The following is a 24,335-nucleotide window of genomic DNA, read 5'->3' as shown; positions in this document are numbered from 1 at the left end:
ATGCCACATCAACTCCTCTGTCTTGTACAGAGTGCAGGACACGGCTCCGTGGCCATGTGCTGTCTCTCAAAATGCCTATGGATCCCTGGAATGCTAGAGCAGGGGGACAGTACCCCAGGAGTGGCAAAGGACTGTACCCACCATGGAAAGATAGCACAGGTGCTGACAAATCTGACACCTCCTCTCTGATGTTTCTAGCTGCAACCACTTTCGAGGCTTTTTCTTGCCATCCACGCTGGTGCTGCTGCTGTCGTGGCTGCCGTAGCGCGCCGAGGAGTGCAGACCGGCCTCGTACAGCTGCCGCCGCTGCCTCAGCTCCGTGTCCCTGTGAACGAGGGCACAGTCACACACTGGCACTGCCTCCAGCCACCACAGCCACACACAGTCACCCCTCTACCACGCTCATCACTGAAACCTGAGCTCCACAGCAAAGCCCTGAGTGCTCTCGGAGGTTGGTGCCATTCCCTAAGCATGGCAGACACAGCCAGCACCCGGTAAAACGCTGCCTAATTGCAAAAGCTATCTCTGGATTTAAACACCGACCACTGTATCAAGCCAATGGTTCTCAAACTGCTCCACAGAGAAGTGGGGACTGCCGAGGACTTCCTGGAGGTCGATGGTTGCTCGAGCCGTGTGGAGAGTCAGGAGCTGTGGCTAACATGAATGTCATTCCTGAAGTTGCCAAAAGCCACCTTGAGGAAGAGGAGCCTTTTCTGTCAGGAGTAACAGCCCCTTCATCAGGAGGCAGAGATGAACCAAGGACCTGCTGCCATAAGGTGCTTCAGGCAGGAAAGGGGGAGCATGGCAAGTGATTGTGCCAAAAGACGAAGATCTTGCTGTACACCCAGGGAAAAAGAAGGAGATGTCAATTAAGGACAACCACCGAGCCCTCCGGCTGCCCTTCACCCGCGGCATCTCTAAGGGGGACAGTACCTCCTGTGCTGAACTCTACAGCTTTAGGAGAGCAGGTTGGGTTGCAGCGGAGTGGAAGACAGCAAGTGTGGAGTGAGCCGAGCAGATGGAAGGGGAGGATAAAAAAGTGCACCACCAGACACAGCTGAAGATGAGTGGAGAGCCAAGCTAAGCAAATGGCACGGGCAAACTGAGCAACCAAGGCAGATCAGGAGAAGAGGCAGCAAGAGACACAACAAACAAGCAAAACAAAACAAAGGAAAAAAAAAAATATGGTACAGTGTTCCACTTCAGATCTTCAGATGGCTTTTTCTTTTTTCTTTTTTTTTTTTTTTTTTTTTTTTAGATTTTGTTGTTTGGGCTTTTGTTTCCTATAAGCAGCGACAGGAAGGATCCATATCCTCCAGTGAATTCCAGCCTATGCATAAGAACAAGTTTGAGAACCACTCTGATAAAGGTCGATGTGATGGTCTAAGAGCAAGCACAACATTTGTTTTCCCTTTTGTACTTGCAGACTTCCTCTTCAAGGGGAAAAGAAAGGCACTTGAAAGTGGTTGTTCCCACAGGGGAGCCACCTGCAGGTAAAGCAGTCAGCACACCTCTTTGCATTTCTTTCTGAACACTAAACAACACATAGGCTGTTTTCCCCTTCAATATGTCACTGGAAATTTTCCAAATGAACATGCTAGTTAGTTAAATACAGTTTGTAGACTCCATTCATCAAAACTTTCTTGACATCTCGAGTATCAGTTGTCACAAACTTGAAAGATAGGTAGCAACTACATGGTAGGGAACAAAAGAGAAGATCATTACACAGGAAGCCAGGCAACATTATACTTTCTTTTCTCACCTATCTTAAGAGAAACCCTGAACATGTGTCCTTAATACTGCAGAGAAAAAGGGAGTGTGAAGCTTTTACTCTTTAAAACTCTGGAGTTCTAACACCAGATGTGTTACCATGCATACACAACTGCTCTCTTACTCACTATTTAAAACCAAGACAACTTTCTGTAAACAAAGGACTTTTTGCACAGTGTAACAGTCTTGATACTGAAGACAAGGGTTCCTGGTGCAAAACCCACTACAGACATGGATTGACAGTGACTACTGATGCCAAGAGGTTGAAAAACTCAAGGAAGGTGTTTGACCACTTGGCACCACACAGTTCACATAATTGCGTCAGGAAATCTCAACTCTCAGCACCAAGAATTAACAAAATAAAAACCAAGTGCAAACTGCGGTTTCAATTTTTTTAAGGTGTCTAAAACAGGGAATTCTTAAGAGTCAAGACATCCTAACCACGGGCACTGTCGCATCAGCTACAGCCAAGGAAGCTGCTTCTTCCATGGGTGCCTGTCTTCAGGTACGTCTGCTGGGCTTTTGCTTGGATAAGTAAGGGCAAGGTGTGTCTGAACGGGTTACTTACGTCATCCACCTCTGGAGTCTGTCAATGAAAACAAAAGAGGTGAGCAGGCCCCCAGTCGTTACCTGAGCTCTCCCAGGAGCGATGATATCGTACTCAGAGTCGGTCCATTTTCTTTTTTTGCTTCTGCTGTTGCAATCTGATAAAGCAACTTTTCCATTGAAAATGGTTTGGCTATACGGCGCCGCTTCATTTCCTGGGACAGGAGGAAATTGCCACATTAATTCCCGAGCAAATTTGAAAATAAAACGTTACCAAGAATTAATCAAAACTTCATTAACTAAAATTATTGATACTAATAAGCTGAAGCAAAAAATAGCCTTTTAAAACAACCACAAGTAAAATCTTTCCATAGTCCCGGTTAAACGAACTGTTTATGTTCCAAGCACCTGAAAATTCTCTCCCTAAAAATTAATTTTTCCTGTGGAGGCCAAGAGGAGCAGCACCATCACTCAAGCTCAGTAATACTGGATAGCTTAGAGTACAAACAGTGTAAGATCTATACATATGACCTGCTTGAAACCCAGGACAGATGTTATTTTGCATCTTTTAAAACATAAAAAAATCCCTAGCAGATCCCAGGGAGAAGAGACAACAGGGAAAAGAGGAGGGTGCAGTTCTGCCTGTTACTGGTTCCCCTGTGTGAAAGCGTTTGAAGCTGTATTTTTCACTCGGTACAATCCAAATTATTTTGGTAGCTGAAGCCCTTTTGGTAATTCTTACGTAGGCAAGTTCCTTGATCTAATGCGCAGCATTTTCCCAGTACCTGCAGAGGTTTGTTTTGGCTTATGCAGAGTCAGGGAGCTCAAATGAGCCAACGCTGGACTGTAACGTGAGGGTGACTTTTCTGGTTAGTGCTTAAACCTGCCAAATACCTCCGCAGCACACACAACCCCAAAGATTTTATTTTTTACCCAAATTTTTTTTTTATCCTGTTCTGTAATCATAATTACATGCTCTGGGTGTTTTTCACAACCAATATTATCATAAAATTAATAAATTTTAATAGCACAAATTGCAGGCATTCAAGTGATAACTATCACATAAAATGAAATAGCAGGCTTTGCTGACCAAAAAGGGTTCCAAAGAGGTTCAGAGGTAGGAAAAGTGTTCTTCAGAAGCTCTTTGCTCTGCTAGACCCTGCATGGGGTTGGAACAGCTGCACAGTTAGGAGACAGCTGCACTTAAGAGCGGTATGGGAAGGTTTTTCCACGTTAGGTTTGCTTAGTCTGAGGCTGTGTACACAAGAACAGACCCAAATCCAGGGAAAAGTCCCGCACAGGCAGCACACACAGCTAGGATAAAAGGCCACAGTGGGTGGCTGGAAAGCAAGGTTGGTTCCAGCTGGGTGGCAGCTCAGGGACACCCTGAGCCTGAGCTGGGTTTAGCAGAACTTGCCTTATCTCTGCATTTAACTTCATTTCTGAACCTATGTACATTTTTCTCTTCCATACAGTACTAAAATGCACAGGTAAGTATTTTACATCAGACTTGTACTGTTGCCTGATTATTTCTTTTAGTGACACATTTTTCAGTGGAAGTCAGTGAACGCTCACATTATCATCAGCCTGGCACTTGTAATCTCTCTTGCTCTCATACATCTCTTGGTCATTAATTTTCCAGGCTGAGTAGTACTCTTGCATTTAATGCAGAGGCTAATTAATAATTTTAACCATTGATCTCTGCTCTGGCTTTTTCAGTTCTGAATTGCACAAACCACCAAGACTACACAGTGCCAGAGCAGTTTCTGCTTTGTTATCTGTTCTCTCCTTGTAATTCTTAAGACTCAATGTATTTTTGTTATGCCACTACAGAGCACTTGACTGACAGCTCCATAGGAATCCAAAAACCTCTTTTCTCAGTAGCAAGAGCCCATCATTCAGAGCTCATCTCTGTATCCGTCACATTCGGATTATGTTTTTTAATTTAACATTTATCAACACTGAACTTCATCTACCATTTTCCCACTTGGATCGCTAGGTATCATGAAATCTTTCTGTAACACTTCATAGCTTTAATTTTTGCTGCCATTACCATGAATATCCTCAGCATAAAGGATTCGTTTTGCTATTAACTTCCTTTCCTAGGTTATTTATGGATACATTAAACTGTGATAGTAGCAGAAAGAGACCTCCTCCTTTCATGATAAAAACTGCCATCCTCTGCATTTCTTAAAATCAGTTATTTTTTTGGTGTGTGAACTTCACCTCTCAATTTATTTTAAGTGCCTTTTCTCCCAAACATGCTCACAGACTCTGTCAGCTGCAACTCTTGTCCTTACCCACCTCCAAAAGCTTCAAGGGCTGGAGGCCATGACCTTGCTGCACAAGCCACCATGGTGGTTGCCCTGTTCTAATTTTTTTGTACATTTACTTCTTCCACAGCAGTGGTTATTTTGCATTTTACTGCTCTTCCAAGGTTCTTAATCTCTGCTCTCCACCACAGCACAGCTCTTTTCTAGTGAGGACATCAGGTACACTTCTGTAGGACCACTTTGGTTTCACCTGAAGGAGCCCCGTGTGCTCATGGTGGGAGAGCTCCGTGACAGGAGCCAAGGAGTGGGAAACCTGTACCATTTTAAAGGCACGTTCCTCACCCCAACTAAAACTGGAGGTGGGGAAATACCTGTCCAACCCCTGCCAGCATCTTCCATGTATGGCCAGGGAGTACTGTGCTAATACCACAGTTTTCCTATTTGGGAGATGAGTGCACAGGGATTCTGTCACTATTAACAGAGTTAAACATGGCTTATAGACTGTAGCCTCTCCTGTGTATGCAGCAGTGCTGCTCCAGCTGAAAGACTTAACTTCACCTTTCCTATGTACTTCCTCCTCTTGTATTACAGCACCAGCTGAGTCTCTTCCCACCCAATTTCTGGTAGGCCCTAGAGCACCAAAGCCCTCCTTTAAAACCAGACATTCCCTCTTCTTTCCAAACCTCTAAACCAGAGTGCCTTCATTTAGTCCAACATTCTGTAATGCAGTTTCTTAAATGCGTTTCACTGCCTTTGCCCAATGCCTTATTTGAAGCTATGGGGTTATCCCTTTGCCACTCCGAAGACATACTCTTCTACCACAACTCCAAATCTTCTTCTCATCCTTACCTTAAAATTTCAAGAGCCCTTAAGGTGCTTTTTAAGGCCCAGCAACCTTGTTCCAAGTATGGTCTAGGTTAAACCTGACAGTCCCTTTACACAGGGGAGTTATATTAACTCTTTTGTTCCAGTATTTTTTCCAAAGTGCTTTTAAGACTGAAATCAATGCAATTGCAGATGCAGAATTTCATTTTTCCGTGTATTAAAGGAGATTGAGCAGTCATTCAATACAGAAATGAAACAACATAATTTTAGTAATATAAAGAGAGTCACTATAAAAAAATCATGTCACAGTATCACAGGATGAAAACAAAGTTAATTTATCAAACGCTAAAAACTGTCAGTATTGCTGTGGAGAACGGACAGACAGAAGGTACAGCTGTTTATCAGAGAGTTCATTTAACAGTCCAAAAGGGGAAACTTGCCCATTACACAGAACATCTCACGACCTCTGGAAAGCACAATCCTGGCCAGCATTGTGGCAAAGACGGCAAAGTGCCTTGTCAAAGCAGAGGAACCAAAAAATAATTTCCAAAATTAAAGGGAATTAAGAACATAAGACAGTTTGAGGACAGAAAGGGAAGGGAAGGGAAAAAAAGAAGAGAAATAAAAGAACAACGCTGCAGATGTTTCAAAAGTTGTTTCGATATAAACATGTTATCTGTGGTTCTTTGTAAAGTTTGTGAGAGCTGTGACTTTAATTTCCAAGGTAGGTTATCACAGACTGTAATCTGCTGTAATCTTAAAAATTAATCAAAAGAAACTGTTCTTCAAAATTTGAGGCACCAAGAGCTGTTTAATTGCTGCATAGTGATTTCTGTCTCTTTACAGGAGTAGCATTTTCATGATCTCAAACAAGTGTTCAGTAGAGTGATAAATACAGCACATGGAGTTAATATAATCACGTACGTTCAGACAGGAAAGGTTAGCTCAGGATTCTTATGTCTTACTTACAGATATACACAATTCCCAACTTCCCCCAAAATAAATATATAATAAAATAATCTTTTATTTCAAACTAAGTTAATATACAGTTAGTATAACCAGGCTGGAAGAATTCCATTTACCCTAAAGAAGCAATCCCTAACTGTGGACATGTTACAGTTAATTACTTAGTAACTTGGTCTGAAGCTGTAAAGGATAATTTACTAGTTGCTTAGCTATAAAACACTACCAAAATAGTATCTGTAACCCAGAGTGTATTTCAGAAGGTCAGGAAAACAATTAGTGGCGTATATTCCTTGTCCAAGAACAGAGAAATGTAGCCAGAATCATGATGACAAATCACCTGTTTCTGCAGGCAACCTGCCTTGGTCAGTTGTGTGAAAAGGGAATGGAAAGGTTATTTATTTACATCTAGTATTGGATGGGCTGGTCAGTGAACCTAAGGATTTTCAAGTCAATTAAAATTGAAATTGCCCTGATCAACAGCATTTCCTGAATGAAGGGGCAGAGAAAAACAAGCAGTACAGCTGTGAGTATTAACTGACTCTGCCTACCATAGGATCTAACAAGCACAGTTATTCAGATATTTGCACCTGAGATTCTAATGGTTCTAGAAAACATCACGTAAAAAAAAAAAATTAGTAAGCATAATACAATGTATAATCATTAGCTTTGAAGGGATTTTTGAAAAGCTTCCTTGCAAACTGGCCTGCAGGCATAACAATCTTCTGAATTTTTTTATTTATACACAAGTCTTTAACTGTCAGTTAACAATTCAATCACTTTTCTGAAAACACTGGATCATCTTATGCCTTGCAGAACTTTGTTTTGTTTGTTTGTTCATTTAGTAGTCCAGAAAAACAGACGTAGTTGCACTACTCTCAGAATGCTACCAATCCTGGAATGTCGGCTGTCCATTTAGATGGCAGGGCCGTGAATCCATTTTAACTCCTTTCCTCAACTTACCTTGGCTGTTTTAAAGCCCATACTTGTCCACTGGGTGGTAGCAAAGTGCACCGATTCGGAAACACTATAGCCACAACATACTTTGGACACAAAGGATCCAGGAAAACAGACAACAAACTGCCCGCTCTGCTGTACAGTACGGTGCACCCTGATCCCCTCTTTACACAGGATCTCTGGGGAGATCTGGAAAGATAAGAGTGAGAGAAAAACAGAAAAACAATCCATCAGAACTTTCTTTTACAGTTTCCTGATCCTCTTCCTGGCTGGGTGCTGCCACCTGCTACTGCCCGTGGAGCAAAGCTGTGCTCTGCCAACAGCTCCCTTCTGGGCGTTTTCCCTCTGCCACTGAGCACTGCCGAGCCTCAGCATTTGGAGTGATGAGGGCAGAAGTGCCTCTCCTCAAACCAACAGCTCGAACCCTCACATGCCCAAGGACAGAACACTGTCTGCTTCTACAGCAAGCAACACAGATCCTTCAGCTTTCCATCCCATCTTTTCTGACTTGGCACTGAATCTATTGTGCTACTGCACTTCTGGTTTTGTTATCGGCTCCCCAATTTATACTTAAATGTACTAAAAAGAAATTGTTACCCAAAAGAAGAAAAGGAGGCAAAAATTCCTAAGTATTAGGTTTCTCCTATCCATCATAAAATGTCGGTCATGGCAGATGAATTGATTAAATCCCACTCCCTTTGTGAGGCTAAATACATTACAGACAGTATTAAAAACATTTATTGCGCTTTTATGTTTGTTTTTATATTAATACATAATAACAGCCTTGTTAGAAAAATACCATGTGGGTAAACAATGCAAACAGAAAGTAGCCCCCTCTGCATCACTGCAGTGTAAGACAAAACCAAAATAAATCCCCAGCCAACCAGCCTCCTGATTAGCCTTGGATTCCCAAATGGGAACACCTCTCCCAGCGTTAACCTACCATTACATTACTTTCAAGCATTTCCAGCCCTGGAGTGCCATTGGCTTGCAGCAGGGTATGTACCACATCATCAAGTTTGTTCTCCTCCGCAGCAGGAATGCAATACCTGTTGTTTTGTCAAAGGAAAAGAGAAAGATTTACTGTGGAGCAAATAACAGTCCACAGCTACACAGTAACATGCAATTCAGACCAGCACATTGATTAGAAGAAAGAAATTCAACACAGGGTTTCACACACAGCTCTTTTGGTAAAACACTGAGGATTGAAGGGAAGTTGTTTATTCAGACTCTGTCTGATCGTGTTCAGCAAGTATGAAAAGGCACAAAATCCCCAAAACAGAAATGTGAAAACTCAGTCCTCTGTAGAGTCAGAGGAGAGAAACCAGCAATAGATTGATGTTCATTTTAACAGCACCAAACCAGCTAATTATGGGCAGAAGTTTGCCTCTTATGAGCACCAGCATATGTTATCTTTACCATAAAAGACTGTATTTATTATCTGTGCATCAACCAAAAGATCTTCACATTTAATAACATTTTCTGTTCGTAAGTCAAGAAACCATAAATTCCCTCTACTGTTAGTGCATGAAGTTGCCCAAGACCTTCTTGCCTTGCTTACGGAACAAATCCAACATCCCTCCTGTGCCTTGCAACAAACGACCTAAGAGCAGCCAGTGTGGCAGGAGAGCTTTCGAACTCTGCTGGGAATCTGCCAAGCTGCACATCCTCCTCTCCTTAGAAGCCAAGCAAGCAGCTGTCCTCTTGTGCTCACTGCCAGCACGGCTCCCTCAGCAGAATGACAACAAGTAACACAGGAGTCTTGAGTCTTAGAGCCACACATCCAGAGAACTGCTGTTTTTCTGGATGCAGAGGGGGGATATGGTGACAACTGGACACTGCTCTTGCCTGCAGCCTGAGGGGTGATGCTCAGGCAAATAAAAAGCATGTCCAGCTTTATCATGACTTACCCTTTCTCTTTAGGCAATGAGACCTCAACCTTGAGCCCATCTGCCCCCACACCAGAAACACACACACCCTCACACACAGAGTCGTTTTTCCAAACTTGGAACAAGAAAATGAAGCTGGAAAGATTTTGGGGAACTTCCTGCCATTCACCTGAACTCTCCAGCAACTTCATGAAGTGTTCTGCTGCCCTTAGAAACCTTGTCAGGGTACTTGCTTGTAACGTGCATCACAGAGTTATCCTGACTGAAGAGTCTGTAGGAGGCTGCACTTCCTATGATCTGAACACCTCATCACTGTTCACTGCACTGACAATGACTCTGATTTGTGTTTGTTGATCTTCAAGCCAAGAGGAAGACATCATCTGCTCATACAACTAATTGCAGCCACAGTAAGAGTTTTATTGAGCTGGATGCCCAGGTGTATGAAGACCAACTCCTTACATATATACTGACAATGGTCAGGACCATGCTAAGAACTCCTAGGATTATAGAGAGGTGAAGTAGAACTTCATCTTGATAAGTAAGGATCAGGTCCCAACAACAATTTTAAAGGTATGTCATGTCTCAAATACTTTGTTGCTAACAGTGACAGCTTCAGTACAGCTCCCCAGGTGAGGTGTATCACTCTAGTTACATTGAAATATCAGATTTGAAACAGGGGTAAGAAGTATTTTTAATTTGAACCCAGATAAAGGCAGAACCCACTCTTCTCTTTTAGAGTCAGAAAATATGGCTGGAACAGACAGAAGATTCAAGCATGCAGTCCCTCACAGGGAGGCACAGGAAAATGCTTGGGAAGGATGTGTGAATAGGAGGGGCAGCACAGAAGTGCATGCAACTATCTGAGTACCTGGGGCAGGGCCAAGGGGAATGAGATCCTTTGCACCTGGTGTATGCTGCAATTGCACTCATCTGCAATTCCTGATGTACCTATAAAAATGGCTAGTATAGACTTCTAAGTGTCTTGGCAGAACGAGATTTCATTCTCTCTTCTACTGGGCACCGAGGATTCCTCCAGAATAAAAAGGTCAGGGCACTGACCTCTGCCCTGTATGCAAATTGAGTTCTCCCCTGTTTAATCTCCATGAGGTAAAACCTGAGAGATGAGAGAGTGAGCTGAGCAATCTGCAGGTAAGTGAAGTGGCTTGAGCAGCACAGGGATTTGTCCTCAGAGAGGATTTCTGGGTGCTGGATGGAGTTGGTAAGACAGAGGAGAGGTCTGCAGCCCACTGGCTGCTTTGTCGTCCCTGAAGCAGCAACCGAAGGCAACGCTGTCAGGGCTGCTCCAGGTACTGTGCCAGACCTGCAGATATTAAATTCATCTTCTCCTAACACAGCTGGGTGCTTTATTACACTATTAGAAGTTGTAATGAGCTAATGAATACTAGCCTGACACTTCAGGCTGGCAGCCTTGCTGAAGAATAGCTTCAACAGACAAAAGGAGTTTCACTTCCTTCTTATGAGCTATTCTTGCCTACTAGCCTTGTTTCATCAAGGCTATCATCACAAACACACCTTAGGCTATGTACTCATCTTTGTAAGTCCATCCAGACAAAGCAAATGGCTTCTTTGCTTTTATTCTTCTTGGATTTGAAAACCAGGAATAGTAGTCTTTCCTAAAATTTGAGCTGCCTGCATGCAAGCCTGTTCAATCCAAGAGTCACATGTTTTGACGTATGGTATGAAAAGTGGCCCCAGAACTTAATTAGGGGATTCTTGAATACCTTCTGTTTGGAATTCACTGTCATTTAAGACTAGATTAATGCTTTAGAGAGAAACAGACTCACCTAAGGTTGAGGACAATGTAGCTTGCTCAGCGATTTGTCCTGACAGTGCACTATTATAAAAGATTACAGACCCCCTGATTCACAGAGCAGGGAGAAGAGCCATGAAATGCCCATGACAGAAAGTGACAAACTCCCAGGTCTGCAGCATAATCCAGCAGTTACCTTTACCCCTTGAAAGGACCACATACAGAACATTCACCTTAACACATTTAGAGAGAGAGGAGATCCTGCTTTAATAGTTTTCTCCTGATTTCAAATCCTTTTTGTTGGGCCATGTGCTTTCTCAGTGACGGCACTCCTGACATCAGCAGCAGCTGAGAAATGTGTGAGAACACACTTTGCATGTGCATGAAGAGCAGTGCATGATGTCACTGCCACCATGGGGACATCAAGACACCGGAAGAGACCACAGAAAACCAAATGAAACTTTTCTTCCAGGAAAGAGGTTTTCATCTTCTAAATTTATACCACATTTTCCTCATTAAAACTGGGACCTCCCCTCCCAACACACGCCCTGGATCCTCTAGGTGAAATTCTCCTACACAAGTTGCTACTGACAGCAGCCTGCCTGCAGGCAGCCACCACAGGGAATGTGAAGAAAAACCACAGGAGTACCTACCAAATGCAATCAGCACCAGTGTGTAAGTAGTCAATGTATGGAAGGTGATTTTGGTCTCGAGACCAGCATGAGGTAGAAAAGACCATGCCAATATTTAGCCAAGGAATTGTCACTCCTAAAACAAAGAGATTGAAAAATGAGTTTTGAGTAACTTCAGTTTGTTCAGTAAAAGTCAGTTTGAGAGGTCATTTAAATCTAATATCTTATTCTCCCTCTAAGCTGACCCTTAAAGTTATAAGTCTTCTTATCAGAGTGAGCAATTCACAGGGAGTAATTTAACAAATTTAGCATTTTCCACTAAGAAAATATCTACCAGCCAACTGCAGTGCCCTTGAACATGTTTGTTTTCTAATAGCTGTATAAAACTTTTATTCTTAGGAGAATTTACAAATACCCAAAATTCAATCTCACTGCCACTGATCAGAGGAGGCTGCTTCATGTTGTCAAGCATACATGTAACTTTTCAGCAGGTCTCCCAGATGGTTTGTTCAGGCTCAACACCTGATCTCAACAGGAGATTCCACAGTGTTTCTTACCAGTAAACCGCAATGGTGTACAGACAGCTGGAGAATTTGTGTCAATTCATTTAAAAAAGGTGTGTGCTGCTTTTCCCAGCGCTACAGACTACATTTTCAAGTATGGAAGTTGCACAGCTCTGCCCTGACACAAAAGAACACTGATGGCCTGGCAAGAACAGCGAGGGATACTGCAGGTACAACCAGTTCCTCCAGGAACAGAGTCTCAACTGTTCTTTAATCCTTTCTCTGCATGGCTGCCTTCAGTCAGCTGGGGAAGAGCAGGGCCAGGAAGAGGGAACAGCATTTGGTGCCCACATCCAGAGGACACTGACACGGGCTGGAAACACAGAGAAGGGACTCGCTTACCAGGCACAGCACCAAGATGTCGCAGGATGGATCCTGTATTATTAGGAAGGACTGTGAGGTTCCACCCATGCCTGTTTGAGGGGTGACACAGAGGGAGACACAGTCAGTGCACATTCCCCATGCCAACATTCCCAGAGCCAAGCTGCCCTGCTGGGCTCTGCTCAGGAGTGAGGCAACAAAGAAGACGGATCTGGGGATCTTACCTTGAAAATGGTTCAGATTTTCCCACAGGAAAACCACTCCCGTGGGTGTTGGTATCTACTTTTCCACAATGCACTGCTACATGGCAATCTTTCTGTTCCACTATCCGCCAGTATTCTTGCTGTGGTACGAGAAAGCAGTAATGCATTTTTCATTTGCTGAACAAGGTATTTCTCATTAAAATATAAACCCCAGAAATTTACAAGGCTTTTGTGACCTCAATGTAATTCAACATAAAATATTGCTTTAAAAATAAGAATATAAATAATTCAAGTCACAATAAAGCAGGCAAAATTTAGATTCTCTTGGTCTGTATTTCAGCATGTTAGATCAATAATTCTTTCTCTTCCTCAGTTCATCAACACCTTTATTAAAAATGTTCAAAAAATTTTAAAAAAGGAAGAATCAGCACGTCTACTTAACCATTTTTTTAAAATTCTAAACTAGACAGACTTAAACTGATTACAGAAATACTTGAAACACAACTATCCTGAATCCCCATACTCAGTAAAAACCTTTAAAAATAAAAACTTAAAAAAATAAAGTTCTTTGAAATAAAAACCTTTACCACCCCCTCAGCTGGCCTCACCTCTACTTCAGCTACTGTAGGCTCCTTTGTGAAGCACATGTTCATGATGTTCCTTGCTGTTCGGTAGAAGGTTGTTAAAGAAACAGACCTACCCTGTGGAAAAATAAAATAAAATTAAAAGTGAAAATGAAAAAAACATGCCTACATTCCCCTATGTCCTCACTCTTTCCCTTACAGGCTTGGTCCCAGACGACAACGTCTCTAGAAGAGGTATGGGTCTAAAGCTCATTTTGTTGCTGAGAGAAAATACCTCAGAAGACACAGAAATTCAATCACATCAACTTCCCAAACCCTCCGTGTAAAAAGGCCAATTGAGTGTTCCAGAAGGAACACTGCTTTGTCCAGCACAACGCTCAGTGTTTGATAAATAGAGGATGGACATGGCCCAGCTTCCTATGACAGGTTGCAAAGACCCCAGTAGGCAGCCAGTCAAATCCAACACATTATCCAGCGACCATGTGGCCATGCTCTTTATGTACACTGAGCAGGTGAAAAAGACTTTGAAAAGTCACAGAAATGTTCAGCATCAAAATGTTGTATGTGGTGGAAGAGGGTCACAAAAAGCAAAGTTTGCCAGCATTACTGTAATCACTTGCTTTCAAAAACTAGTTATGCTCAATTCAATAAAAGCAGTTCAAATGCCAAGGATCCAAGACTTGTTATTACAAGGTTAGGAAAAGTAAAGCACAGTAAAATTGCTGAATAAGTGCATTCTTTCTTGGCACTGCTGCAGGAGCTGTACAAGAAAAGGCTTTGACTTGGTGTTCTGCTTCAGCTATCCTAAAGTTTCCAGGCACTTGCTTTCCTGCAACCTACACCACACACCAGAAGCTCTGGGAAGCATCATCTGATGGCTTTGGAGGCAAGAACACAAGAACCCACTTGCTCCTTTCAGGCCTGACATCATGGTGTGCCCAGACAGGACCACCTGTGTTTGCTCCTCTGCTCCAGGGCAGAAGGAAGACGCTGGGAAGCTGCATGCCACGAGAGCTGGCAGGCACCACATGAGCCCTGAGGGCTCTGCTGCAGGCAGAGACCAGCAGTGCTCTGCAAACGCGGAGTACAAAATATCTTTGCTCCTCACCAGATCCACTGCTCCTTCCCACTGTGCCCTGACTTCTCATCTGAGCAACCACAGACTTAAAAACTCTTCATCATAAAGGAGTTTTATTGTTTGGACGGTTACCTTTCTAGTTTTTCAATTATGAAACAGATCTGCCAAACCACCTCAGCCTTTTCTTGCGTTTAATTTATTTAATAACTATGTCCAAGACTAAACTAGAAAGAACTAAAAAAGCAGCTTTCCCCCAGAGGCCAAGTCTATCACTCTGCTCATATGGTTGTAACCTTGTCACTTTTTAAATTGAATGCCGCATAATTAGCTTTAGCAAAAAAAAGTTTGTGAAATGCCCAGGGCCTGGGGCACTCAGATTCCCATAAACTTCAGAGCTGGATTCTCTGTGATCCAATAAGCAATTTCCTTCATCTTTTAATGCCCTCGTGAATGGTTTATGGAGGCAGCCTTTTACAACAAAACCTCTCGTAAAGCGCAGGGCCCGCATCGAATCACCGCGCTTGGGCACAGCCTACACCAGGGAAAACCAACACTGCGGCAGCTGCCTCTTCCAGTTACTTGCCTCTGCCTCTCATCCTATGAGGAAAAACAAAATTAAGGCCTTATCTTTCAAGATTAGCCATGTCTTTCCATTTTTCAGATAGACAAGAAAAAAAAAATACAAGTATATAGCAAGCAAGAAAAAAGAAAGTGGAAAACTGGAAGTGTTTAACCCTCTAAAACTGCATAAACCCATTTCTTCCTCTGCCAAGAATTTCCTATCTTTTTAGTCTCCTAAAAACTGTAAAACAAATTAAATGGCTGAAGGGTTTTTGTAATCTGCTTGTGCTGTTTGGTCATTTTCTTTAATCTGAGGAATCTTGTGACATTTTCTGATGCCAACACAGAAAATAATTTAAAATGCTTTAATGGAGCATTCTAACCAGAACACAAAATGAATTGCTGAAGAGCAAAATACCCTTTCCAACACCCTGAAAAGGATCTCAGCAGTTCAACAACTGCCCTAGGAGCTTCAAGCTACAAAGCAGAGTCTCTTTTGCTGTGACTAGAAGAGAGGAAGGTTTAAGAAAAGAAATTCCTATTTCCTCCCCTGATTCTTCTCACATCTGATGCGGGGGCCACGAGAGCCAACCCAGGACGAGCATCACCACCAAGCCTGGAGGGAAGGCAGAGAAAAGGACACTGCAATGCTATGAATGTTAAAGACATTAAAACAAACTTAAATATGAGCTGAAACCAGAAATTTCACTATAGTCACAGGCAGGAATGAAGGGCTTCTATTAAGTGGAGTATGGAAATGCCAAGTCCCTGGGTGAAGACAGCTCAGCATAGGATTTCCATGATAGTTTTATGGGAGGGCTGGCAAAACATGCATTGTGATTTCTTCTGTGTGTCCCTCTAATGAGTCTGCTGATATGCCTTCAGTTTGTTCTGTATGGAGACAAATGCTGCTTTCAGTCAGCACCAGTGAAGATTTTAAAAATATTTTTAGAGAGAAAACTGGGGAAAGAAGAGTGAAAATCTTGCTTTGATGTCAGCAGTTTACTTCACACACTTAGAAATGACAACATTTTAATCGTCAGGTAGAAAATCCACTTATTTAGGAGTAAAGCAAGCAAGCACAGCAGCCTGCAGCACACACTTAAAAGCACAGCAGGCCTCACAGCCTGGGAAGGAGGGAAGGAGAGACACAATGAAAATAATTTAGGAGTCCTGGCAGAAAGTCAGCCTAACACAAAGGAGATTTACTCTAACCTTGACATGTGATATGGTGGTAACTGCTCCTGGAAGACTGGATGTCTCTTGCTAAAAACAGCTCAAGCATGTGCTGACTGCAGAAATTACTGTGAGAAACCATAAATGTATGGCCTCTTCATAGGCTGGAAAACAGACTTGATGGCCTAAATTGGACTACAGCCATTGATTGTGATATGCTCCCTCCCTCAAGATACTGACTTGGGCATGTTTCACAGGCATGCATTTGTTGGGATTTGTTTTGTTTGGTTTTTTGTTTGTGCTTTTAAATGTTTTTCATTTTAGATTAGAATTAGCAATGTCTTTTAAAAAGGAACCATTACAATTCCTTCATCTGTGGAAAATGTAACATGAGGGCAGGCTCTGTTAATGAAATTCCAATTTTCTCAGGAACGCGTTACCTAGGTAAAGAACGCTCCTCCATCCACACACACGGGATTAAAAGGCTTGTTTCATTAAATGCCACAAAGCATTCTCTGCTTACAACTGATGTCAGCACCACCTTCCCTCAAGTCTTTTAAAGCCTAGTGATGAACTTCAGCAATTTTACATCCTGTGGGCTACCCCGGTGAATCAAGCTTGATGCATAATTTCTGTGTCTTGAGGCTTGCTCTAAGTGACATAACCAGTATTAATGCATCAGTCCTCCTACAGGGATTTACTCTGAGTGCTGTGAAAATGAAGCTTCATTCCTCTGTCTGCACTCAGACTGTCCAGACATCCCACAGGGTGCTCCACAGCAGGGATCTCTCCAGAAATCCACCAGAGGTTTGCTTCCCCCTGCATTCTCCCCAGCCCATCACCTGTGACAGCAGCTCCCATCTCTGCACTACAGAGAACATGGGATGGGATCAAAATAGGCAACCCCCAGTGTCTGGGAAGCTGCTGGTACCACAGTGGACAACCCAAGGCATTCTGAATGGCTCCAAGTGCTGCAGCTGCTTTGGTGGAGGGGAGAGCCCCAGCCCACGGGCTCAGTGATGCTCCCCTTCCAACAGCCTCATGCTCAGGACAAAAGTATTTTTACCTGGTATTATCAGACTCAGACAAGGTCTGATGCTGCCAGTACTCTTTTTTTTGTGACCAAGCAGAAATTCTGGGAGCTCTCTGCCTTTTAGGGTACAGGCCTGGTACTCAGCAGACTCAGACTGGGTATACCAGCTACATTTTGCTTGCTTGCTTCTTTTTTACTTCCTAAATCCGAATGGAATACTTCTCACAAATCCCAATATTGCTTTTTGAGTGACTTGGTACCTACTGAACTTTGAAGTGCGACTTGCACTGGAAAAGAAGAAAAGGCATTCCCCCACTAAGTTTGAGGTTGTCCATGTAGCAGTCAGGGTAAGGTATAGCAAGTTTTTCATTTGACCATCATTAAGCACAGGATATTAAGCACAGAAATGCCACTTCACTATTCACAAAAGCTGCTGTCATCAGATAAGCTTCTCTCCAAGGGCAGCACGGCAAAGCGATTGCTTTTCCAAGGTGGGATTGAGGCCAGAGTCCCCAAGAAAAAGAATTTTTGGGCTGACAAATTGTAACAGGCTGCAAAAGAAAACTGAAGCAAGCTTTTAAATCCCAAGTCTTGAGCTCATACAGACCCTAAATAGCTTAACAATAAGTCATTTTGGGCTATCTGGCTTCATTTCCTGGTGATGGAAGTGAGATTGGAAGGGGAAGAACAGCATACTCCTTTACTGGGCACGGACACTCAATGCTATATTTCTCTCAGAGTGCGGCTACGCCATTCAGCACAACTCAAAATTGCACTGTGAACTGCCGTGCCAAGTCCTGCTCCAGAGCAGGAGACTGCCAAATAAAACACAGTGAAAGAGTCAGCATTCCTTTGTAAATGGATGCACTTGATATGTGCAGGACTAAGCGTCCATGTGACTGTTAGTGCTGAGCAACGTCTGGCATCGTGGATGAAAATATTGTTTGCATTTCAATTTGCCCTTTCTAAATGTAGTAGTATTTCTAGTGATGTTCGTTTTGATGTGCAGTACTGCTTCACTCATGGAGAGATTTGCAAGAAGCAGGAATGAGAAAGCAGAACATTACTTTAAATGTCACTAGAAAATGAAAATACAATCTGTGTCTGCAAGGATAATTGGGCAGAGATATTCAGGGAACCTCTCACAAGGAGATGAAGGGGAGGCAGAGCCCAGTGCATCTTGTTATGACAGTAACGCCTCCCAGCTTTTCCAGACATCCTGCAAGAGCCAGGCATATCAGGATGAAGCCACCAGACTGCCTGGCCATGATAACCATGGTAAGTGCTGCCTCAGGGATGCCACCGCAACCCACCAGCTCCCCTCAGACAGCTGGGTGTGCACCCAGACACCACCCGCACAACAGCACCCTCGGCTCTACTGAACAGACCAGGCAGAGCCAGCCTCGTTACCTTGTATATACACTTGTGTAAGTCGCTAAGAACTCCCTCCTCCTCCTCCTCCTCATCCTCCTTCGTGGTCTCCTTTTCCTGAGCAAAGAGCCGCCGCCTGCCCGTCTTCAGTGGGACATCGACCTCTTTTAACTTGTTGCGGAAGCCATTTTTGTGAACCACGCCATTGATGAGTCCATTTTTGGGCTCAAACCGGGGCAAGGAATGGAACTTGTAGGCATTCTCTGAATGTCCCTCCAAAGGTCCTTTCCTCTTCTCCAGGATTTCCTTTTCCAGCAAGACCTCCTTCTCCAGTTTCTTGTGCTCCTCGGGGGAGAGGGAGTCATAGGAGAGCAAGTACTGGCAGTAGGCTTCTTGTAGCTTGGCCAGCCTGTCCTGTGCAGTTTTGGGGATGCGCAGCATGTCTGCCAGCTTGTTCCATTTCTTGAGGTCAGTCACTTGCTGCATCCCCCCCATCTCGTTGATCAGTTGGACAAAGCAGGCCAGGTCGAGCTCGCAGCCTCCTGGGGTCCACATGTGCCAGGCAGCAGAGGAAGGGAAAGGGAAACACAGGAACAGATTAGGAAAGCTGTGGGCAGCTCATGTCAAATGTTGTGCAGGCTGTGCATACAGGGGACATGACAGCACCTGGGCACCATTGTCCCTCTCTTGAATGCCTCCTGCTAAAGAGAGGCATGCACCACTCTTTTGCCAGCTTAACTGCTTCACAGGTCATACTCTGCTACTTGCAACAGCCTTCCCTACAATTCAGTTTGCTCTCCTCCTTGAGTTACATGCCCTTCTCTTCTCAGAGCACCCCAAGCTATCTCCTTGACATGCATCTGTGCCCTGGTCATTACCCAGTGGCTGGGCAGATGAAAGTTGCTCAACTCTGTAAAAACCCACACATCCTCACCCACCACCAGTCCAACATCTGGTTCATACCAGGAATAAACAAAACCAGGGTCAAGCTGGGGTACTGGCCATGAGAAAGACAAATATCTATCCTTTCTGGAGGTGAAAATAACAAAATAACAATTACCTAATATCTGCACAACACCTTGAAGGAAATTAGTATTTAAAAGGAGCACAGTAACATAATTAATTCCACTACAGGTAATAAAATCCGTAGAAAAACCAAAGGGAGGCAAGGGGTTGTTTGGGGCTGAAGACTGCAACCACATAAGAAGTTCCAGACACATTATTCTTCCAGTCTGAGGCCATCCATATTTTATACTCTATTTTGTTTTGTATGTTTTAAGATGACTTGCACATTTCACACTCCAGTCAAAAAAAAAAAAAATTATACAAACTGCAGCATTAAAAGCGGCCAAATGGATGAGGAACAATAAAAGAAACATCATAAATAGTCTGAAAGCACAGAAATAAATCATCAGTTGGAAGAGTGAAGAAACAGCCCAAAGACCACCTACAATTCAACAGGGCACTGTTCAAGGAAAAAAGAGAATTAATACAAAACCAGCGTCAACATCTCTGCCGCCACACAGTCTCCTCTTTGCCTTCTCCTTTGAGAAAAGTAAAAACCATTATGCCAGAGCCATTTCAGAGCACTCAGAAATGATACTGCAACAGAGGAGGGCAAGAAGCAGCATTATGGTAAATATTTACTGTAGTATGCCTCATCTTAACTCATATCATCTTGCCTACTAGTACAAGCAGTATTACTTTTTTCAAACTACCCTGTGCTGCATCTCAGATGCTTCATTGCTGATTCCAGTCTTCCTTCTTCCATCTGCCTTCCCCTCTCCCACCACTTGTGCCAATCCAGTGCAAGGGAGGCTCAGCAGTGTAACCCTGCACACAACATTTTGGGACAATGGCTGCAACCGAGGCAGAGCAGCACCAGAGGCTGCTGACACTTACACTGCCCACACAGCACAAGGCAAAGGTGTTTGGCTGCAGACAAAACCAAGCATAAAGCTTTGAAAAGAGCATGGTAAGGGTGGAGGCAGGACCACGAGACAGCAGATTTATCCTATTTAGTATGTTTGGGAATGGGGTGCAGGAGATTTTAAAACGGTCTTGAAGCTGAGAAAAAGTAAACACCACTGGGAGAAAAAACCAAAATGAGTTTGGAAAGTTTTCTTTCTTTCCTCTTTGATCTTCCATACATAGCCCAATACACACATAACTTTCAGGATGGCTTCTGTTACTTTTTTGGTCAGTGGTTTCTAGGTGCAGGCCACAAATCAGCTGAAGGTGTAACTCAAGAGGGCTTTCCATGCCAACAGATTCAGCAATCTACATAAAGTTGGGTAACATACTCCTAACTTGGAAAGAAGCGTGGCCCAGATTTGCCATTATATGTTTTCTCCAGCACACACCCACTTTAAGGTTCTAGTTTCAGCACTGTTGAAAATTCAATTTTCTCCCGCATCATGGAATGATCACTCATAATCACTCCGCAATATCAGAGTTCAAGTAGCACTTCATTCAACCAAAGCCTACAGCTAAGATTTGCAAAATGCTCTCAATTATAATTCCGTTTCACACAGTCATAACTTTTGGAAGCATTTATATCTCAGACTGATGTTTTCCAGGATCGACCTAAGCTTGCTACTTAAACTTTCCTTGAAAGACTGAAGGGGAAAAAAAAAAAAAAAAAGGGAAAAATCCCAAAAATAACAACAAAAAAGGAGTTCTAAGAAGATATTTAAGCTCTTTAAAAGCACCTATAGCAAAATGGCTTAAATAGGAGATCTGGCACATTATGCAGACGCAGTATTTAACTTTATTTTTTTAAATTGCCTTAATTTCCCTACGTTAGGAATACTTTTAATTGCTCATTTTAAAATGAGAAAGCTCATTTTTGAAAAAAGAAAATCTTAAATCTTCAGGTATGCATTTAATACCAAATGCTGGGACTACACAAGCCATTGGCAGAAGTCCCACTTACCCCAATGGAAATGTGATTTGGCCCAGAGAGAAGGGCTATATATGCATGTCTACTTAAATAAGCATGCGTTTATCACTACAGATTATTTTATGTTTCCTGATACAACCAGCAGATTTTTCCTCTTTGTGCACTGATGATCTCCAGCTTCTTTTCTCCATTTTGTTTTTGATTTTAAACACAGAATAGGTAGGAAATTGACTGCAGAAAGGATACACAGGATGCAAATTCTTAAGAGACCACCGTTTGCTGTGGTTATATGGCACCCAGCAGAATAGAATCCTTGTCTATTCATTAGGCTCTTAGGTGCTTAAATAATACAAATAATTAACAGTAATGCCATCTTAATGCCAAGTTAAGGTATTTCATTAAAAAGTTAACATTGTTCCAAGAGTGTTAATCGAGCTGTCTTGCACATTTTCTTCTCTCTCTTGCCAATGTAAATGTAATTCATTATTCTTTTCTATTAGCATACAACCATTGCATACATTAGGCATACAAAATGTTCACTTATTGCTGCCTGAGTGATTTTAATTTTCAGATTTCCTGGAACGTTTTTGCATGGCTATTGCAACAAAGTGCTAACCCCTCGTTCTTCCTTCTTAAAAATTTTGTTATTTCTCTGCTGTGCTCTGCATCAGTTCACCATAACGTCTGCAATCATTTGGTGTGCCTTTTATGCATTTTCCCTCACTTACCATATGTGATATAAAATAAAGTTTAAGAAGGAGGAGGCGGGGGGAAGGAAGTGTTGAGAATCGTTTAAACAGAAAAGTGTGTCCTTTAATCCAACCAGTGCCGAGGGCTGCCTCGGGTTAGATAATGCCCCAAAGGCAAAACTCTAGCCTCCAGTTGCTACATGCAGGTCCTGAGAGCTTGTGGCTCAAAGCACCTCGAAAACAAAGGGAAGAACTAACAAAAATTAGAAACACAGGTTTCTTACTACGTGGTGGCTGCAAAGGCAGCAGAGATGGAGGTAGCACATTCAATAGTTCATTTGTATGCTGCTGTTGTCATGTTTTTACAAACTACTGTCACATTTTTGTCACGTGTCATATCTGACAGCAGACCATAAACCAAGAATTCTGTTAAATAAGTGATTCTCACTCAGGCATTAGCCCTGGCAGACACCTGCTGGGAGAAATAATGAAACCTCCATTTTGCAATCAACTACATTTTACTGCCTATTCTTGACACTTAATGGTTGTTAAATGTCAGCAGGTCACTGCAAATTTGTGATTTTAAGTGTCTGAGTACCCAAACACAAGTCAGTTCTGAGATATTTTCTTTCCCCTTTGGTTAAATGTTTTTAAAGGAAGAGGCGGGGAGAAAAATGTATTAAAGCCCAGCAGCACTGCAACCTGTTAGGAAAACATCTTTGGAAAGGTCCAAAAAATATTCTGAGACAACCTTTAAAACAAGGCTTTCAATATACACAGTCATACTACCCACATAAGTAAACAGCAAGGAAAGAAGAAGATTCTGAAATCTGCAGACCAAGGTCCAACAGAGCAGGTTTTTTTTTTTCCTCCTGGGTCAAACAGGGAGGAAAATGGCAATATCAAGTCGCCCTGGAAAAAGCCCTATGACAACCTACCTATATCGTGCCTGTCCAGTGGGAAAAAAGAGAAAGATTCAGAGCTTTGCAGTGTTAACTGAACAGCGGTTTGGTTAAGCATAACGGCAAACAGAGCATAAAGTCATATACAGACACTTAAAAGCAGTGGCAAAAGGCCAAGGAATCACAGCCCTTACCTATGAGTGGGAGTTCATCCATGGTAATGCCCTGAGATTTGAGGTGCTTCTTGATACAGGCCAGCCGCTGCACGTTGGGTCCCCAGCGCCTGCCTAGCTTGTGTATGTGCTGAATCTGTGTCACAAACCGCATTTCATCATTTAGCTTGCACTCAGGTCTCCAGTCTGGAGGAGGAATCACCCTGCACATCCCATACTTCTCTACCTGAGCTCGGACTGACTCAATGTATATCAGTGGGTCATGAAATTCCTTGGTGGAGGGCCTAAGGATGGGAATCTCCCCCAGCATCCCCCACCCAGACTTACTACTGCCCTTTTCGTGCTTTCCCATTGAGTCTTGTGGCTTGTGCAAGGACTCCGCTTGAGAGGTAGAACGATTTTCACAGGAGGCATTTTCAGTTTTGCCATGTGCTTGTTTCCCTGGCGTACTCTTTCCAGCAGTGGCTCTTTTCGGCCTATTTCTTTCCAAACTCTTCTCTGGCACTTCCTTTCTAAGGTGTCCATTCAGCAAAGGCTTTTCTACTGCTGCCTTTTTGCTGGCAGCTTCTGCCAAGTTGACGGCCCCTTTCATTCTCTTGGTGGGCGACTGTATTTTGTCTATGTGATTCGTCTCTTCCAGCCTCCTCTTGGAATTGCGCAGCCCCTCCCTTAACTGTCTCCCCACCTCCTTAGTGCACGTCTTTTGGTTCAACTTGCCATTGACTTTTACACCATTAACAGCGGTATTGTTAGACTTGGATGCTCCAAGGGATAGCACCTGTTTGCGGGTTTTTGCATTGCTACTTTCTATTTTCCCTGAGATTGTGTGGTTGACAGGTGAACTGGGTTTGTGGTGATTTAGTTTGGTTTCCTTGACCAGTTCTTTCTTGGCTTTGGTGTATGTGACAGTTCCCTTTGTCACTGTTGCAGTGTACTTCACAGTTTTGGACGGTGAAGGTCTGACTTCTCTCATCTTTTTGGCACTGGCTGCATTTGCACTCGGAGATGACATTCGAGTGACCCCGTTGACTTTAGAAACCTGAAATGTCAGAAGTGTTGCAGGAGGAGCAGAAGGAAGGAAACACAAAACAGAAAAGTAAATCAATAATGTGACCACTCAGCCCCAATTTCCCATTTGCTGGAAAACCATATT

At 43.0% G+C, this 24,335-nt stretch overlaps 1 protein-coding gene across 1 annotated transcript in view; it reads right to left on the bottom strand.

Moving 5' to 3' along the window:
- The window catches only part of JARID2 (jumonji and AT-rich interaction domain containing 2), an 89,608-nt gene that overhangs the window by 2,490 nt on the left and 62,783 nt on the right, over positions 1 to 24,335 (bottom strand). The window contains exons 5-14 of the mRNA XM_066324240.1: positions 23,204 to 24,221; positions 18,556 to 19,058; positions 13,322 to 13,414; positions 12,735 to 12,853; positions 12,532 to 12,602; positions 11,648 to 11,762; positions 8,278 to 8,383; positions 7,341 to 7,523; positions 2,401 to 2,531; positions 142 to 325 (exon numbers count right to left, since the gene is read on the bottom strand). Of these exons, the coding sequence (XP_066180337.1) occupies positions 142 to 325; positions 2,401 to 2,531; positions 7,341 to 7,523; positions 8,278 to 8,383; positions 11,648 to 11,762; positions 12,532 to 12,602; positions 12,735 to 12,853; positions 13,322 to 13,414; positions 18,556 to 19,058; positions 23,204 to 24,221 (2,523 nt within the window). The remainder of the gene's footprint in view (positions 1 to 141; positions 326 to 2,400; positions 2,532 to 7,340; positions 7,524 to 8,277; positions 8,384 to 11,647; positions 11,763 to 12,531; positions 12,603 to 12,734; positions 12,854 to 13,321; positions 13,415 to 18,555; positions 19,059 to 23,203; positions 24,222 to 24,335) is intronic.

This window comes from Sylvia atricapilla, chromosome 1 (genome assembly GCF_009819655.1).
Source record: "Sylvia atricapilla isolate bSylAtr1 chromosome 1, bSylAtr1.pri, whole genome shotgun sequence".
NCBI classification, from domain to species: Eukaryota; Metazoa; Chordata; class Aves; order Passeriformes; family Sylviidae; genus Sylvia; species Sylvia atricapilla.
This window is presented reverse-complemented; position numbering and strand designations above follow the sequence as displayed.